Raw genomic sequence first — 18696 nt, forward strand, 5'->3', positions numbered from 1 at the left:
CAATGCATGCATGGCAGAGCAAGAAATCCCACAATGTGAGCTCATTTTTCAGTGAGAAATCCTTTCTTTGACTGTCTTCGTGAACGCACCAGGGTCACATGTTCCATTGCAGTCCCTATCGGTAGTAACTGTAAATTTTTTGCGGCAACCGTGTTTTGATCATTTCTGGTTTCCTGTAATTGGAGGATGGGCTGAGTGCAGTGAAGAGTAGTCACGTTTAAAAAAGCAGCTTTCAGTCGAATACCAGCAGCTGTAGTATCTTCAGGAGAATAAGGAATACGTGAAAACAAAGGCAGAACTTCTTAGCTCTTCCAAAAGAATATTTCTTCAGATATAAGATTGCAGTAAAGGGTGGGGAAATGCTGGAATCATATTTTTTTCTATTTATCTCAACTAAATAATGATGTTGGATGAGTGAGAAAACGCTTATAGGTACACGAATTCGGTTCTGAAGAAATAAGAAAAGATGTTGAACTGAAGACAATTCATGTCTATTTATGTGGAAATTAAGCTAGAAGTTTTATGGGAACGGATTTCCAGTAGGTCTCTGACATGGCGTGATCCTCACGGGAAATACTAAGATATTGGGCTTTTACATAATCACAGAACCTAGATACCAGAGTTGGATCGCATCGCTGAAAAATCCTTCTGTCTTCTGAAAAGCCAAGGTTGTTTTATACAGTGCATTTTCTAATGTTTTTACTTAATTTACTTTTAAAATTTCTGTCCATCTAAAAGCATAGGTACATCTTAGCAGCAGGAAATTAAAATGTTGCTTAGTTTATGTTTTCCCTATTTAATTTTCATGTTTTTACATACCAGTGCAACACCCTAACTTGTTGGTCCTCATCGCCAATTGCTGTTGCTACTGCTTAAGTATTTTCACAGAATTGCCAGAGTTGGAAGGGACCTCTAGAGATCATCTAGTCCAAATCCCCTCCTAAAGCAGGATTTCCTAGAGCACATCACTCAAGACTGCATCCAGGCGGGTCTTGAAGATCTCCAGAGAAGGGGACTCCACACCCTCCCTGGGCAGCCTGTTCCAGGGCTCTGGCACCCTCACCGGAAAGAAGTTTCTCCTCATATTTGAATGGAACTTCCTATGTTCCAGCTTGTGCCTGTTACCCCTCGTCCTGTCTCTGGGAACCACTGAAAAGAATCTGGCTCCATCCTCCTTCAGCCCACCCTTTAGGTACTTGTAAACATAGATAAGGTCTCCCCTCAGCCTTCTCTTCTCCAGCTAATGAGCCCCAGCTGTCTCAACCTTTCCTCATGAGGGAGATGCTCCAATCCCTTAATCATCTGTGTTGCCCTTCGCTGGACTCTCTCCAGTAGTTCCCTGTCTCTCTTGAACTGGGGAGCCCAGAACTAAATGCAGTATTCCAGTTGTGGCCTCACCAGTGCAGAGTAGAGGGGGAGAATGACCTCCCTCCACCTACTGGCCACACTCTTCCCTAGGCAGCCCAGGATCCCATTGGCCCTCTTGGCAACAAGGGCACATTGCTGGCTCATGGATAGTTTACTATCCATCAGGCCCCCCAGATCCTTCTCTTCAGAAGTGCCTTCCAGCAGGTCCATCCCTAACCTATATTGGTGTCTGGCAAAGACTATTTTAAAAGGTAATATTTTTCCATGACTTGAATGCATGCACAGAAGGGCAACAGAGCTGATGAAGGGGCTGGATGGCATGTCCTCTGAGGAGCAGCTGAGGACTCAGGGTTTGTGTAGCTTGGAGAGGAAAGATGCTGAGGGGTGACCTCACTGCTCTCTGCAGCTTCCTGAGGAGGGGAAGTTAAGAGGGAGGTGCTGAGCTCTTCTCCCTGGTACCCAGTATCAGGACGCATGGGAATGGCTCAAAGCTGCGTCCTTCAGGGGAGGCTCAGACAAGGAAATATTTCTTTACCGAGAGGGCGGTCAAACCCTAGAACAGGCTTCCTGGAGAGGTGGTTGATGCTCCACGCTGGCCAATGTTTAAGAGGCGTTTGGACAACACCATTAATACCATTCTTTAACTTTGAGTCAGCCGTGAATTGGTCAGGCAATTAGGCTAGATGATCATTGTAGGTCACTTCCAACTGAACTATTCATTCCATTCCATTCTGTTCTTTTACTTACCTTCTCCTTTCCCTATCAACACAAATCTCTGCTGAGATTTTCTCTGCTGCGATTTCTTCCCCGTCCTGCACTAGCAGAAGGCATTGACTACCCACGACCGTGTCCTAGCCTAGGCATTGGCTCTGTCACGTTGTCGGAAAGAGGCATGTACCTTCTGATGGGCTTGAGAGCTGTGTACTGTCACAAGATAATTGGACCGTGTACATGTGTAGCCAGGAGCGGGCTTATGTATTCTTCAGTTTAGCTTGGAAAAACATCTCTTGCAGTCTGTCAAAGGCAAACCACAGAGATATAGCAAGCAGGAATACAGACCAAGTAGCCCCTGTCTCCTGAAGAGTGAGAACTTGAAGAATGGTCAGTCCTGATCCTCACACACAAAAAGAGGAGGAGGTGAAGAAGAAGAAGAGGTGTGTGGTACTGTGAGGTATTTTCCAAAGTAAGACAATCACTCTTTTTGCCTTTGAGAAGTGTCTGCGCCGCTGTGCTCCTTGGCCAGTGATGGCTGAAAAGTGCTCTGGTGCGTGCCCTGGGCTTGTCTTGCAGGCAGGGAGAGTGTTGGAGTGTCATCTGCGGAGGGTGCCCCAAGGCCGGCGGCCTTCCCAGGAGAGGGTGTTTTGGCCAAGGCAGAAGCCCTGGGGAGACGGAGCCAAGGGAAGAGCAGAGCTCGCTCCCGCTCCAAGCTTGCAATGGGCAAGAGAGGCCGAGAGAGGCAGGGCAGGAGTGGTGGCCGGGAGGTGGCAGAGCATCGGGCAAGAGGCCAGCGCCAAGGGCCCCGAGGAGCCCTGAGCAGGGGCTGTGCTCAATGCTACAGAGGACAAGAAGCATCCCCCGGGGGCCACCCTGGGGTCCCGCCTGGGAGTCTAGAAAGCAGCTTCCTCCCCCCGGCTGCGGGGCACGAGGGCCACCTTGGTGCAGCAGGCTCCTGGCCAAATTGTCCGAAAGGAGCCCTGTCAAGGGGCCCTGCTCAGTGCTGCAGAGGAAGGCAAAAAAACCCCCGGGGACGCTTGCTAGGCCACCTCGGGGGGAAAAAAAGCCTTCCTCCCCCCAGGTGCAGGAAGGCAGCCAAAGGGGAGCGAAGGAGCCCTGACAAGTGGCCCTGCTCAATGCTGCAGAGGAAGGCAAAAAACCCCCGGGGAGCAGTGCCAATCTTCCCCGGGGGAAAATTCCTTCCTGACCCCAGCGCTGGCGATCGGCTGTTCCCTGAGCATGTGAGCAAGACCTGACTCCTTGTCCCACAGGCTGGTCCTGCCTCCCAGGAGATGCCCAAGCCCTATTCTCCCTCAGCCAGGAGCCATCTCAAGGGCTTCCAAGAGTGGCCAAAGGCCCCTACCTTGATTCCCTTTGGGAGCAAGAATCCTTCTGGCGCCTGGCAGGACACCAGTGGGTGCCTCCAAAGCACTGGGAGCCCTTGCAACTTCTCCGCATCCCATTTCCTACAGCTCTGCAGTGCTCCTCCAGAAGGCGCTTCCTTGGTCTTGTCGCTGCTTTCCAGCTGAAAAGGATTTCTATCCATGCATGCATCCATCCATCCATGGGTCAGATGGGCCTTGACCATGTCTCCAGCCTTCCTCCCTCAGCCCGTGCCAGGTAATTGCAGTGGTTCCTCCAGGCCTTCCTCTTGGATGTCTTTGTGCTGCCGTCAGTCCAGCTCTGCCAGCGGGCCACGGGAGGATGCTGCCTTTTATCCTGGCCGGGGAATTGTGACTGCTGCGTTGCCGGGTGGTGGCACTGTGACATGGGGGTGACGGGGCCCCCCCTGCACAGCCCCACCCCACAGCCCTGTGGCCAGCGTCCTTGGGAGGAAGGGCTTTGGGGTGCTGGCCCCGAGGCAGTCCCTGTGCCCAGGGGGCTGTCCCTGCACCCCCTTGGTGGCCATGCCCTGGGCACAGCTGCTGGGCGTCCCGCACACCACCTCCTCTGCCACTCTGCTCCCAAGGACAAACGTGGGGCTGTTCCTCTTCTCTGAGGCCAGGGCAGAAAGCAAGCCTGCAGCCCAGAGACCACCCTTATTAGCCAGTGCTCACATCATTTCATTCACCAGCCCAATCATATTCAATTTTATTGCTACAGCATTCTTTAATGGCCTTTTTTAACTGTTTGTATAGCAGATACTTGCTTTAATACTCGAGTGGGATTATGCAGACAAACTGCTTGTGGCCTGCATGGAATACTAAGGAGTTGCAGAGTCACTTCCATGCATTTTCTATGGTTTGATTGCCCTTCATTCTGATGGTCTGCTTAAATAGTACTAGTTAGAATGAAACATCTTATACAAAGGGAATATTCAGAGTAGTGCTTATGGCTTGACGTGAGAGATTTGTTCTGGCAAATACTAATTGCTGTGCAGCCTGTTTTGCATAAACTCAGATACAGGGAAGTGTTGCAAATTGGTGGTGTTACGAAGGCCCTAATGTGCTTCAGTATGTAGACATGTACAAATTGCATTCCCTATTACATTGAACATCTGGTTAGATTTAAATTTTTGGAAAAAAATGCTTCAAAAATACTCATACTTCCATCATGAGAGATTGCTGTCGATTCTGCTTTTAATGCTATCAAATTCTAGTATTAGCTTATGTACTATTACACAGCAGATATTGCTGTTGAGGCAAAAGAAAACCTCAACGCAAAGCTGAGCAGTTGAAGTTGGGTATGACTTCCAGAATAGCTCAGAACATTTGAAGGTGTGAATTTACCCAGGTGAACTATTTCACGCCTTTGTTCATGTAAACTGGTGTAAGATTTTAAATGGAAAAATCAGTCTTTAGTATTTTCTTTTTTTTCTTCTTTTTCCCCTTGGTCCCTTATAGCTTCTATTACAACGTGTTTTACCAACTATGTGCTCTAATCACCTGCTCTGTGAAAGGTCTGAAGCTGTTTTTCTGGAGAGCAGGTGAGAGTTTCTGTCTCTGTATAGACACTGTAAACTCTCCAGATTTCTGGTAACTCTTGTGCTGGGAACAGAGATGAAGAAAGCATGTCATAAGGGACTGATAGGGCTTATATTCAGCATGTAGCTTCCTGAATATACGTTTTCAGGGATAACGCTCATGGTAATTGCACATGGAATTACCCATCATTCAGTGTATTGAGGCTTAGCCCTGGTACCTGCTTTCTGAGGTGTCCTCACTGGGAATCTGACAGGGCAAAACAAAGGAAAAATTAGGAAAACTTTTTTCACTGAAAGGGTTATCAGACATTGGAATGGGCTGCCCGGGGAGGTGGTTGAGGTACCATCCCTGGAAGTGTTCACAAGACAGGTTGACGTGGTGCTGGGAGACATGGTTTAGTGATGGTGTTGCATTTTGTTGTTTTGTGGGTGTTTATTTTTTTTGTGGGTGTTTATTTTTGTCAGGTTGATGGTTGGACAAGATGATCTTGAAGGTCCCTTCCAACCTAGAAGATTCTGTGAAAGTTCAAGCTTCTTATATGCCAAGTCTGACCACAAATGGGAACATGAAGTGGAAGATTAGTGCAGAAATGCAAATTTAATGCTTTCTCGGGTTCCCTATGGTTTTTTGGGTATATGTAGAACTTTCTAATTTTCTAATGCTCCTGTGGCTTAAGGAAATGAACAGTGCTTTCCTAGGATTGGTTTCTGTTAAGTATTTGATGTATATTTTCCAGCCAAATGAGATTTTATTATGGGAATATCACTAAAATGTTTAGTATATTAGCTGGTGACATTACTGTAGGCTATTGTTAAATCTGTACATTAGCACTCAGAACTGCCATGTTTCTATTGTTTTAGAAATTTAGGTCCTGTATTTTCATTGTTAAGGTTAATGGCATAGGATCATTAAGTTCAAAGCAAGAGAAATCTGGAAGCTCAGCAAAGTTCATAGGAAGCATTTTATTTTAAAACATGTATTGCTTTTTGCTCACAGTTACATATACAGTATTCAGATACTAATTGCTTTTTACATTAAATTCTCACACAGCATCTAATGTGTGTTATTGACTAAGTAACTGTGAAACGTAGGATTTTCAAAACTTTTTTTTAAACAAGGATGGTTTCTGAAAGAAAACACCTCTTTTTGAAATACCTGCCTGGCTTTGAATTTCTTCTTGCCTTACTGCAACTGGGAGAGAAATTTTATGGTTGGGTAGTAAGACTCATGAAATTAAATGTTAATGATGGAAAAGTGGATAAAAATAGTTATGTACTGAACTGCTAGAAAGGAGTGGGAGTACTGATACAAAGTGGGAGCTTATTTTCCATCTGAGTATGCTTCTCCGTACGCATCTTGCAAGTAGCACTCTCGAATCCCAACTCCTTGGTGCATGTAGTTAGGAGTTCTGCATGTTAAGTGCTTTTGTTACAAAGGCTAATGTTAATGGGGCAGAGTATAAATCGGGAAAGATCTCATGTGCCAGAATTTCTGTTGATGAAAGTTCATTCGACTGTCCAGGACATAAAGCACTGGGGAAGAAGAACCCAACGCTCCCAACTGGAGAGCATCAGCTCTGTTTACCGGTGCAGCCTGCCTGTGTTCCTCCACAGAGCTCCTTTGACTTAAGGCAAAATGCTGTAGTCACATTCACACCACAGTCACAATTCCCTTTTTAAAGGGCTACAAAGGTCCGTGCAAGAGTACGCAGGAATTAACTGCTTATGAGGAGAGGTATAGGGAATCCCTGCCTGCAGCAGGCTGAGGCTCTGCAGGGAGATGCTCCCATCTGGATGTAATTTACAACACTAAGCAGGTGCCAGTGTTAAGTGGCATTCCTCTGTGGATGAGCTGGTTTTGCAGGCCCGGGAAGGGGTAAGTACTCTGAGCTGATAGACTAGCTCTAACAAATCAATGAATGATGTGTAAATAAACCGCAACACTTACATGGCAGGTGAAAGATGGATGGAGTACTTAAAAGAAGGCGCTTGGGAACTCAGTGTGGCGTGCAAGATTGGAAAACCTATACTGATTATGTACTTTGTACTGGGAGAAACAGGTGAGGTCCCCAAGGACCGTCAGAAACCAAGTGATATATTAGCGTGATGGTACGGTGCTGCTGTTAATGGTTCCTTTGCTTACTATTAGCCCAGCAGTAAGTTCGTGAATATTTGAGGCTTCCTGACTATTGAGATTTCTTTTCCTCCTATGAATGTATTCTTGCCATAACATGCCTGCCTATCTGAGAAAACACATGATTTCTATAACAGAACTATTAGAAGTGTTCTTACTGTTCAGTATTGTTAAAGATTGCACATTTTGAAATAACAGTTCTCCTACGTGTTGGACAAACACCTCAGTAAGTTTTTCAGTCCAGAGCTGCAACTGTGCGTGACTTATTCCTATACCATGTGGCAAAAAGGTACTTCTGAGAAACCTCAGTTGTACAAAGCCCCCCAGAAACCACCAGAATTTTCATCATCACCATAGGCAAGTCTGGATATGGTACCTGAGTATAACGAGCACATGAAATATCTACAGAACCGTTATGAGAGCAACAGCAGTGGAAAGGTTCTCAGTATTTCCTTCCCACTTTACGGTACACAGTGCTGGAAGGCGTTGTGGTCCTAGCTTATTACCACTGTAGGAATACACTTACCTTCATTTGCATTTACAGGCCAGCTTCCACAAAGGAAAGTATCTGGAAACTTATTTTGGTTTTGTTTAATATGAGAGATAAGTCACAATGAAATAAAATAAAATTAAAGCCTTTCACATGACGTTCTTGACACCAAAATAATATAAACCATGTACAATCCAGGACACTTAGAATGTTAGAATTGTCTACGTTGGAAGGGACCGTTAAGATCATCTAGTCCAACATAAAAAACCATCACTAAACCATGTCTCTAAGCACTATGTCAAGCACCCACCATCTTTTAAACACCTCCAGGGATGGTGCCTCAACCACTTCCCTGGGCAGCCCATTCCAAGGCTCAATAACCCTTTCCGTGTCAACATTTTTCCTAATCTCCAATCTGAACCTCCCCTCGCGCAACTTGAGGCCGTTTCCTCTTGTCCCATCGCCTGGGACTTGGGAGAAGAGACCGACCCCCCCTGGCTACACCCTCCTTTCAGGGAGTTGGAGAGAGCGAGAAGGTCTCCCCTCAGCCTCCTTTTCTCCAGGCTGAACAACCCCAGCTCCCTCAGCCGCTCCTCATAAGACTTGTTCTCCAGACCCCTCACCAGCTTTGTTGCCCTATTTAAATGCTGAATATAGTAGTTTTAATAATCTAAAGAAGGAAAAATGCTATTGAAAACCAGTGATTTGTAACACCGTTGCTAGCAGTAAATTACTGGCAATTCTGACTGAAAGAAACAAAACCAGTCAGCATTTCAGCCTGTTGCAGTAATAAAATCAGTCTGTTTCTGTAGCACCTTCCAGGTGATGGGTGTGGAGTTATCGGTGTTCCACATGAAAGGTGTGCCGCAGCTGGAGACGGGCTCTTTGATCCCGGAGCCAGTGCTTTGAATACAGGCACACCCCGTCTTACTGTCGGGATGAGCCAGGTCTCGTCTCCAAATAGCAGTGCAGCCAACCGTCTTTGCTGAAATATTTCTGTGAGTTTAGGATTTACGCATTCGAACCCACCAGAAACGTGGTTTTACAATCACGTTTCAGTTCTCGGGGGGAAAAAAAACCACATGTGAAAAGTATATGTGTTTTTTAACCGATAAAGGCAGATTCTCTCCTCTGCCACGTTTCCGGACGGATGGTGCAAGAGGTTGTCAGAGAGCTATACTTGGGCACCCGAGGGAAGGGGCCTGATTTTTGAGCACCCAGGAAGCCCCCTGAAGTCAGGGGCAGGTCTGCAACCTTGAAAATGAGAGAATTTATGTAGTTAATTACAGACTTGTGTCCTTGCATTTTTGTATATTTTGGCCTGAGTTATAAATCTTTGTTCTCATAATCTCCTTGCTATTCATTATAAATACTAATTATACCACGTGCTAATGAACCCCTCTGAAATACTTGCTTCTCCACAAAAGCTAAAAAACTGATTCTTTACTGGAATCCGGTTTGCTATTAGAATAAAAATACCTCCTTTTACTCTCATTATTTTCCAATACATCTGATGAAAACATTTGAGATCTATATAGACGTATTTAGCAGCTGTCTCATATTGACTTAGATGGTGAGGTATAAATTGAATTTAGTACTTTTTCTCAAGAATAAGTATGTGTTTGACGATTAGACAATGGCAAAGGTGTTTCTACTCTGTTACAAATGGTTTTCATTGTTTAATATTTTTTGCATTATTTCATGTCTCTTTCTTTTGTGCATTATACATTATACTGTGGCTGATTTAGCAGTAAGGAGTTTTTTATTTTGTAGCAGTAGGTACTAAGGGAAGTAAAACATTAATATGAGAACCGCTGCTAAGTGTCAGGGTCATATCTTTTTTTCATTCTGTTATTGAATTTGAAAGATGATTTAGGAAATTGAATTTCTGAAAGCATTAATTGCCTAGTTCATGATGGCCACAAGAATCCAATTTGTTGAGTAGATTCTCAGGGAGGAAGAGCGTGAGGCCAGAACTTGAAGAACAGACTTTCATAGGCTGCCTGAAAAGGAGTTCACTGTGGTGGATATATGCCGTGCCAGTATTATGAACTACTAAAAGAATCCTAGAAACTTACCCAGGAAACCTGGTGAAGTTATGTTATCTTTATGCTCACTTCTGAACTGCGTTTGGTCTCATGTGCAAGTTTCATAATTTAATATTTTCGGTATTTCAGTCAGTGGATGACAAGAAGTAGTATTTCTATTGGGACACTTACACAGAGCTTTGGAGGAGGAAGAACCTCTGTGGAAGGGGTTGTCTAGAACCATAGCAAAAATAGATTGCTGGTCTAGGAAATTAATGAGTGTGGTTACTCATACAGGAGTTCAGGAAAACCTGACAAATGAGAGTTCTCGCCGTTTAAAGACACCTGCTAATGATGTCAGTCATACAAAAGGTGTAAGGGACAAGAATGAAATGTGCAGCAAAAGTGAAGGAGGGACAACTGAGAAATTCTGGAAAGCTAATACAGTGTCAAACTTAAGAGTTAAATGAAAAACGACGTAGCCAACTCCCTGCTTCCCCAAATGCATACAAAACTTACACGTATCTGTATACCAACATGTGATGTGTAAGAGAAAAAATAGGTGACTTGAAATTCTTGGCAAAGAAAGAGGATCTTGACATAGTAGCCATTACAGAAGAATGTTGGAATGACAAAAATCAATAGGAGAGTGTAATACCTGGCTATAAACTGAACAGGAAGGACAGATTAGGTCATAGAGCTGGGGGAGCAGTATTAGGGCTATACTGTTGAGCCTTCTGATCAGGAAACGGATATTGAGTCCAAAACGTTGAAGGACATCAAAGAATCAACTAAGCCTAATGAGGTAGTAATAATGGGTGACTTCAACTACCTTCAGCTGGTCCGATGTCACAGCGGGATAGAGTGCAAGGGAAGCAATTTCTCATCACTCTGAGTGATTGTCTTTTTGGAACATTTAGTTCTAGAGCGTGCAAATGAAATGGCAATTCTTGACTTCACTGGGGTACAGGAGTGCAGGTAAGAAACTCTGAAGCCATGTATCAGAGCAGGCCTTTTTGGGTTAAAGTCATGGCCGCTGTCAAACTTAAATTCAATATTGAAGAGCTAATAGATAGCTTATAGAACCACTACTAGACTGGAGGATGTAAAACCTCTTTAGGCAAAGGATATTAAAAAAAAGTAAGGAAATTAAATCCTAAGAATCAACATGGAATCCAGTTGAAGTGTTCTGTAGTAGAACAAGAGACACAGGAGCCAAGTAGAAAAGCAAGTATTTGAATATGGTTACTTGGATCAGGATTTTTTTGAACCAAAGATATACGCTTCAGGCATTAAAAACCCATCCCTAGGGATGTCCATAAAAAGTATTTTTATCTACAGCATGTGTGTAAAAAGCTGTGAAGCTGTGGCGTAAGAAGGACTGTGTCAAAGCCATCACCTCACACCCACAAAGAGAAGAAAAAGTTTCCCAGAGCAAACAATCTGTAAGACACGGGCTAGCAGAAAAAAGAAGTGGAGTATAAGGACAGTCCAGTGAACTGTGGTTTTCTTCTGTTGTATTCATTTAGTATCACAGATGTGGCGCTAGGGACAGAAGGGACTCTGATTTACTCACAGCAGAGTGTGTCAGAATAAGGGACTGAGAGTAGAGAGATAAATTAACAGACAACCAGAAACAAAAAAAACCACCCCAGATTTCACTCATTGAAAAATTTGTCAAGAACATTACTTTTGTTTAAATTAAGTCCTGTTCAAGCGTGAAATAGGGAGATACTTCAAATATGAGAGGTAGATGCAGGTAAAGTGGAGATAGATGTGATTCACTAATACAATACTTACATGCTTCATACGGTGGAAAGATGATATTGCCTTCTCCAGGTGAGCCCTCTATGTTAGAAGCTGTGCTTGGAAAGAAGAATAATAAACTTACTAGTGATAAAAGACAACTTCCTTTGGCAACAGGACTGTAAAATACCAGGATTATTGCATTGAAAAATAAAAAAAGGAGGGGAGGGGGAACATGCTGATAAGCAAACGCATTCTGCTGGGTAATGTCATTCTAGAATACGAGACCAAGCAGAACGGCAGCAGGTAGGGATACATTTAACATCCTTTTCAAGTTTCAAATGAGTTAATATCTTTTTATTTGGAAAGAGGTGATTTGAGGATGTGGGATGCGATTCCAATACGGCATTGTGTTCACAACATGCTCTATTAGTTCTTTAGGGGGGTGATTATGGCCACAGCTCTATGTTCAGCATGTACAGGAAAAACAGCATTATTATTTTCTTGTGGTTTGGAGGCACGAGTAGTAATTACATTTACCAACAGCCGGCTATCTTGTGGCTACAAAAATATGGAGAAAATGGTTACATCATTTCCTTTGTGGCTCTGAAAATCTTTTTCACTAAACTCTAGAAACTGTGAGAAAGTGGTATCTGTACAAATGCACGTTTCAAATGCATGGTTCTACATTAATAGACCTTCTTAAACTTGGCGGAGGGGGAAAGAGGGAGAGGGGATATATTTTGGATTCCAGCATCTCCTTCAATTGGGGTTTGGAAGCTGATTGTATCTTAGGTGGTACCTAGAATGGGATTGAAACCTTGCTGGCAGTTCAAAGAGAAACAGCGTTGTCTTGGGTGATCGGTTACGTGCATAGTCAGTCACATTACAGCTGAAATGAACTAACATGGTACGAAATGACCCTTATGATAATCACAAAATCTGCCAGATGTTTAGTAGGTGGCCAAACACCCCGTTATCCACGCGAAAAAAAGGCAGAATGTTTCTGGTTCTCCCACCTGCCATTTGTGCTGCTGCCTCAATAATGCAATAAAGTATTTTACTTCCTTAGCATGTGAGCCATTGATTTTTGAGGGATGTGGGGAAGATTAATGCTTGTTAACAATAATGTTCATGAGTAATCTCTGTTTCACAACTTCTGTTACTTTGCTATATAATCTTTTTATCAAAAGAACCCTTTTGTGTATGTATTCTTACTGTATTTATCAACTAAGGGACCCATCATCAAGCACCAGATAATCTTACAAGTTGTGGAGGATCCATGAAAAAACAGAGTTCTTTAAATCATCCTGCATGGTGATAGTTTTTCTAGCTGGTTTTTAGATAGATAAACTGGCACTCACACCTAAGTCCCAAAGAAAGCCACCGTATGCCTTAATAGTCTGTACATCTTACTACCTTAAGGAACAGTGCAGTCATATAAAAATGAGTTTCACTTTTTTCCTCGAAGGATCTGTGAAAGTTGAAAAAGGGTCTTGCGCTACTATATGTGGCATGTGATCTTGTAAAGAAAGAGTCTTAAATCCCAAGTGGCCATAAATAAAGCCCCTGTTAGAATCTAGATTGTCAGTCTTGCAAGTCTTTTACATGAAGATGAAATTTAAAATTGTTTCTGCAGCCATATTGTATTTTTATATCATAGTTATATTTCTTTTGAAGTCTTTTTTTTTTTCTCATTTTCTTCCTCATATGTCCTTAGTTTTTAAGCAAGACTCAAAAGAGACTCAAATACTGAAAGAAAAATGACAGTATTGAACTGAACATGCCCACTGATAACATAAATATTAACACAGAAAAACAGTGTCAGTTGAATAATTGTTTCGAACAAGGTGAGAATGCAAGAAATAACTAGACTTAATATTTGATCCTCCTTGTGAAAGCAGATGGCTAAGGGATTTTAACTCTGCCTGTTACAAAACTTTTAACCACTTTTTAACTTGCAGTTATTAGCCACGTTAGGGAAAAGAGCAAAATTAATCATTCAAGTTATTATATCTGGATTACTGTGAGCTTCATAGCAACTGATGTAAGTATCCTCCATAGTTTTTCTCATGACAGGCTAAGAGGAAATGATGAAACAACTGAGAATATAGATGATGAAATATATTAAATTACCCTTGGTTTGCATTACACAAGTAAAATGTTAAGATCTTTGCTTAAAAGATTCTATGTGGACTTCCTTGCATATAGTATTGGGAAAATAATATTGAAGTATTTTTTAAATTAAATTCTTTTATTCTCTGAAGACGTAGTTGTATGAATTGTTCTATTTGCTGTCATTTCAATAAAGTCATGTAATAACCTATGCTGGGCAAATAAATTTTAAATATAGCAAGTTCTGTTGCTTTTATCCATCACCAAATAATATTTTCTTTCTGTAACGTGGGCAAATCTGATGTTGTCTGCATATACAATAAATAATCCTAAAGCAGAATTATAGCGACTAATGATAGATAATGACGTATATTATGCACTGTATATATAACATCTATATAATTTTTCAAATTCAAACTGAAAAAACCACAAATTAAAAAAAAAAAAAAGATCATATAGCAAAAGCTGATGCAGGAATCATTATAACAGGTGGCACAGATCAGAGCAACCCCATCTTTTATTGACTTCAGTAAAATGCAGAGATTTTTTGCCATTTCAAGTTGTGTAATTCTTTCTTTCTTGCAAATAGAAGAGGTCTTTCCTTTACAGTTCTAAGTGTCAGTGTTCGTACATAAAAATGTATGAATGGAAAAAAAAAATCCCACACGAACGTGTCACAAGTAACAGCAGGACACTGCTAGTACTAATTGTTGAGATAAGATTACAAAATGGTGACAACAGGATTTCTTTTCATTAACCGGTAAACAGACAAGGGGAGTTCCTTCTTTAATCTCCAAGATCACTTGGAATAAAATGAAACGGCACGAAAGGGTTATTACGGAAAGACAGAATACTGTGCTTCTGGTTCTCCTACAATGAACTCCTTATAGTCAGTGTAAAATGCCACCCAAACATTAATCTGATTCACACAATCTCAAATGGTAACAGATAATATAGTCATAGAGGATTCCTAACCTGGAAACTAAGCCATGTGGAAAAAAAAAATAAATAAAAAATGGATCTACTGCTGACCATCATCTTTTACATCATCCTCTTCATTCATCAGTTCCTTATGCTGAGCTAAGGTGAATACAGAGGGATAGAGGACTCTACCACATCAGAAGGATCATGACCATTTCACTAGTACAAGACAATGGAGAAGTCCTTCAAGTTCTGTCTCTTACTTTCTTCTCAGACTTTCCTTGTCTTTCATGATAATGAATGTAAACGCTGCATTTTCCAAAAGGCTAGGATGCAGTAATCTTACATGTTTCCTTCACAGCTTCTAGAATGCACGTGAGGAGGAGTCAGTGAAGTTGTGTTTTCAATTTCTTTTCAGGAATCCTGAAACAGGATTTCAGGAACACACGAAAGAGGAAATTAAACAGTTCTTTCAAACAGTGTTACTGATGTGGGAAAAAACCCCAGTCTTTGACCAGATTCATTGCTTGGGGGTTGTTTTCTTCAAAAGAAAAGATGGAACTGAGTATACCAGTACAGGCTTAATAACTGTATTAATAACTGTATAAGAGTAATAAGAGTAATGACAACTGCTGTGTTTTCAAGAAATTAACTTGTCTGAGAGGTAAAATCAACACCATAATTACCATGAACATGGAAAGGAAGCTTGACTATCTTAAGCAACTCTTTTAAAAGGGAATAGCAGTTGGGCTGGTGATCCTCAAAGATACTGCAGGTTTCTCTTAGTTCATTCTGTAAAGTAAGGGGAAATGGAATTTGAGCCTAACAAAAGGAAATCTTTTAAAAGTAACATGTCTTCCTTACCAGAATAAGAATTTAGAGACCCAGAACACAGGAAGGCATGAATTTTTTGGAGCCCTGAGTAGATGCTAGAGAATCTGTACGTTTTTCTTTAACCAAATGGTGCCACTTCAAGCTACAGCCTTTAATTTGCCGCCTAAAGAAGCGTTTATACACCTGAATGTACTGTTGATTTCAAGTTCAAATAAGTGTGTTTTCTTGCATTTAGGTCACAAATAATCAATTAAATGCATAAAGAAAGCCAAGTGTAAGTTACAGAGAAAGGAGGCCAAGCTTTCAGTACTGTTTGATTAAGGGCATAACTGGAAAGATTCTAAATATGGGTTAAAACAAGCAATTATATTTCCAAATCTGTCATTTGGAAAAAAAAAAATAAATCTGGTTGCCTTACTTGAATGTCTACCAAAATTGGCCTTAACCTTCCGAAAGAGAAATAGAACTAAAGATTTGGTACAGCGCCAAACAATTAGACCAGTGCATAGACATTATTCCACCAGCATCTATTATCGGAAATATCTGGATTTCTAAATGTCAACTAAATAAGCTCACCCCACAAGCTAAGAGAAAGCTGACCTGACCTTTTGACACCACCTGTTCAGGAACGAGAATTTTTAAAGCGTGTGCTATTCTACACAGATAAAAGGTTCACAAAATTTGACCTGGAAAGAATGGCTAAAGGAATTAGTTTTGTTTAGTCTAGAAAAGAGCAGACTGAGGGAGGATGTGATTATAATCTTCCAGTACATAAAATAATGTTATAAAGATGCTAGTGATTGGTTTTCTGTGTCCAGTTGGGGAAAAGACAAGAATAAAGATGTTTAATACAAAGCAAAGATATTTAGATTATGTATTAGGAGAAAAAATTCTAACAATAAAAATAGAGAAAATGGTGCAGACTACATAAGAAAATTGTCATCTTGTTAACTGGAAATTTTCAAGAATAATTAGACCAACACCTGTCGTTAATTGTCAAGGTTGCTGGTGATGTTCATAGTGCAAGGTCAATATTTATTGCAGATTTGTGATTATGTTGGATATGTAAATATTGGACGTTATGTTGGATTGTTACACTGGCTAGGAAAATATTAAATAGCCTCCGGTTAACCAGTGTTAATGGGAGGCTTTTTATTTGTATATAAAAAAATCAGTAATTTTGTATATACAAATAATTTTGTATATAAAAAATAATAATTTTTAAGAATTCTGATTATGTGATTAGGATAACAGTCTTAGAAGTTGGCAGAATAAAAGGTAAGGATGTGATAAAGATTGATGTTGGCTTTGGATGCAGAATTTTATTAACAATAGCAGTGAGTTTGTTATTATGAATTTCTTTTTCTCTGTTACTTGAGAATTTTGGTATGATACATTGTTTTCTGGTTGAGGTTAATAAGAAGGAAATGGAAATCATCAGTCATGGCATAGAGATATCCACGGAGCTGAAGCGTGGCATACCCACGAGAAAGAAGAGAAATAACATCAAAATTATGGCATATTTCCTGAATGTTTGTGAGAACTACTAAGACAGCATTTCATAGTGTGATCAGTCACAAGCTCACAAGCAAATGAGTAACAGTGAAAGAAAACTGCTAGAGCACAAGTTGTGTATAGGCCTTCAATACATATTGCAGATTAAAAGTGAAAGTGGGTGAAGGTTTTAATTCTCATTTCATGTTGGTACTAGTTGCATGTTTGTGGTTGAAAGCGTGACATGCTTGCAGCTCGGTTTCTTGTGTTTGATGTTAGCTTAAAGTTATGTTAGACTCGTAAAGTCTTACCGAAGCATTTACTTAGAGGCATAAAGTAGAGAGAAGTGTCAAACAACAGGGCTTTAATTTTACAAATTAAACAAATGACCTGTATTGTAGCTCCCTGTATCTTTCAGATTTTCTGTGAAAGAATATGATAATATTTATCTCTCTTTTCCTTTTGAGTTTAGGAACTGATTATATTTTTTTATTACATACATGTTTTGGGGTTTTTTTTCTAGGTGCTGCACAATGGACTTGTGATGGAAATGAATCATCCAACAGCTGGGAGGATAGCTGTTCCAGGTTAGATGTTTAATTCTTTTTTCTAAATGGAGCTTGAAATTAATTGCTACATGACATCCTGAGTAGTTCTGGAACTCAGCTGAGGACATGACACATCTTCACATTTCACTCAGACGAACAAAAGTTTAACCAGGAAGACATTTGTGCTCATATTCATTCTGGTAGCAGAAAAATGGGTTAAAATGTGTGTCAGAATAGCTTCTGGTTTTCATCGGTCAGTTGTCATAAAGCATGAACATGGATTTGATAATATTTGCAAACTCCCACTGCTAGAAATATTACTGCTAAATCATCTACACGAATATGTGAATCTGGTTTTGATTTAGGCCTATTTTACAAGTTACACAGGCTTCTATTAGGGACATTTCTGTTGTAAAAAAAAAAAAAGAAAAAAGAGAAAGAGGAGGGAAGTTCATACTGAAGGTTTCATCACACGATTTTGTTTAATAAGGTTAGACATGAAGCTCTGCAATGATGAAGGTTTAAATAGCTATTTTCGATTCCCAAACAATACAGAAGTAATAAACTAGTTTTTCCTCTTTTAAGCTCTAAGTGGGTCTGGAATTGGAGCTTGTGTGGCTTTGCTTCCATTGGAGTTAGTTATGGAATGGGGTTAGGTCCATCTAGAGCCATTATGGAAACTCTCACTCAGATCCTTGCAGTTGGCTCTGTTTTGACAACTGAGCCTTATCTGATAATCTACTAGCTATTGGGTCAACTTTTTCTGCTTCTCTATGCTTTTCTCCCTCCCAAGCCACGTGGAGAATTGTTTCCTCCCTCATTCAAAGCACCATGTCATTTTTATTTTTATAACATCTTCTCCTTACATTGTGATTTTTCTGTGCCAAATTCCACCCTCTGACACAGCATCCAGTTGTCATCAATTTCAGTTGACTTGAGCACATGTAGTGGTAAGAAGAATTTGACCCATAAAATTTATCTTAATTTGCACATCCTGGAATCACACTGGGATGCAGAAAGAATTATTTGAAAGAAATCAATCCCATATTAGATCATGTTTTCTGCATGAATAGAGAGGGTGTTTTGTGTATTTGTATGCTTCATATTTGCTCTTTATCACAGTTTGCATTCCACATTTGGTCCCACTAGGCTTGGATGTTTGGTTGATTGTATTCAAAAATGCTTCTCTAATATACATGCACATATCTTGAAATAATAATCCTTTTGTTTTAGATTGTAACGGAAAAGTAATCCTGGTTTATTTATCCAAAATGAAAAGACTAATAAGGGCTTTGATTTAATTCTTTTTAAAGAAGTGGGCAGAAAAGCCTTGCAGATGGTAGAGAAAGTGCTTAAGGTTTTCATGTTGCATACAATGTATA

The 18696-nt window shown here is 40.8% G+C and overlaps 1 protein-coding gene across 1 annotated transcript in view; it reads left to right on the forward strand.

The window, feature by feature from the left end:
• SUGCT (succinyl-CoA:glutarate-CoA transferase) overlaps positions 1-18696 on the forward strand; it is a 347492-nt gene that overhangs the window by 277059 nt on the left and 51737 nt on the right. Inside the window, exon 13 of the mRNA XM_074146556.1 lies at positions 17290-17353. Within this exon, the coding sequence (XP_074002657.1) occupies positions 17290-17353 (64 nt within the window). The remainder of the gene's footprint in view (positions 1-17289; positions 17354-18696) is intronic.

This window comes from Numenius arquata, chromosome 4 (genome assembly GCF_964106895.1).
Source record: "Numenius arquata chromosome 4, bNumArq3.hap1.1, whole genome shotgun sequence".
NCBI classification, from domain to species: Eukaryota; Metazoa; Chordata; class Aves; order Charadriiformes; family Scolopacidae; genus Numenius; species Numenius arquata.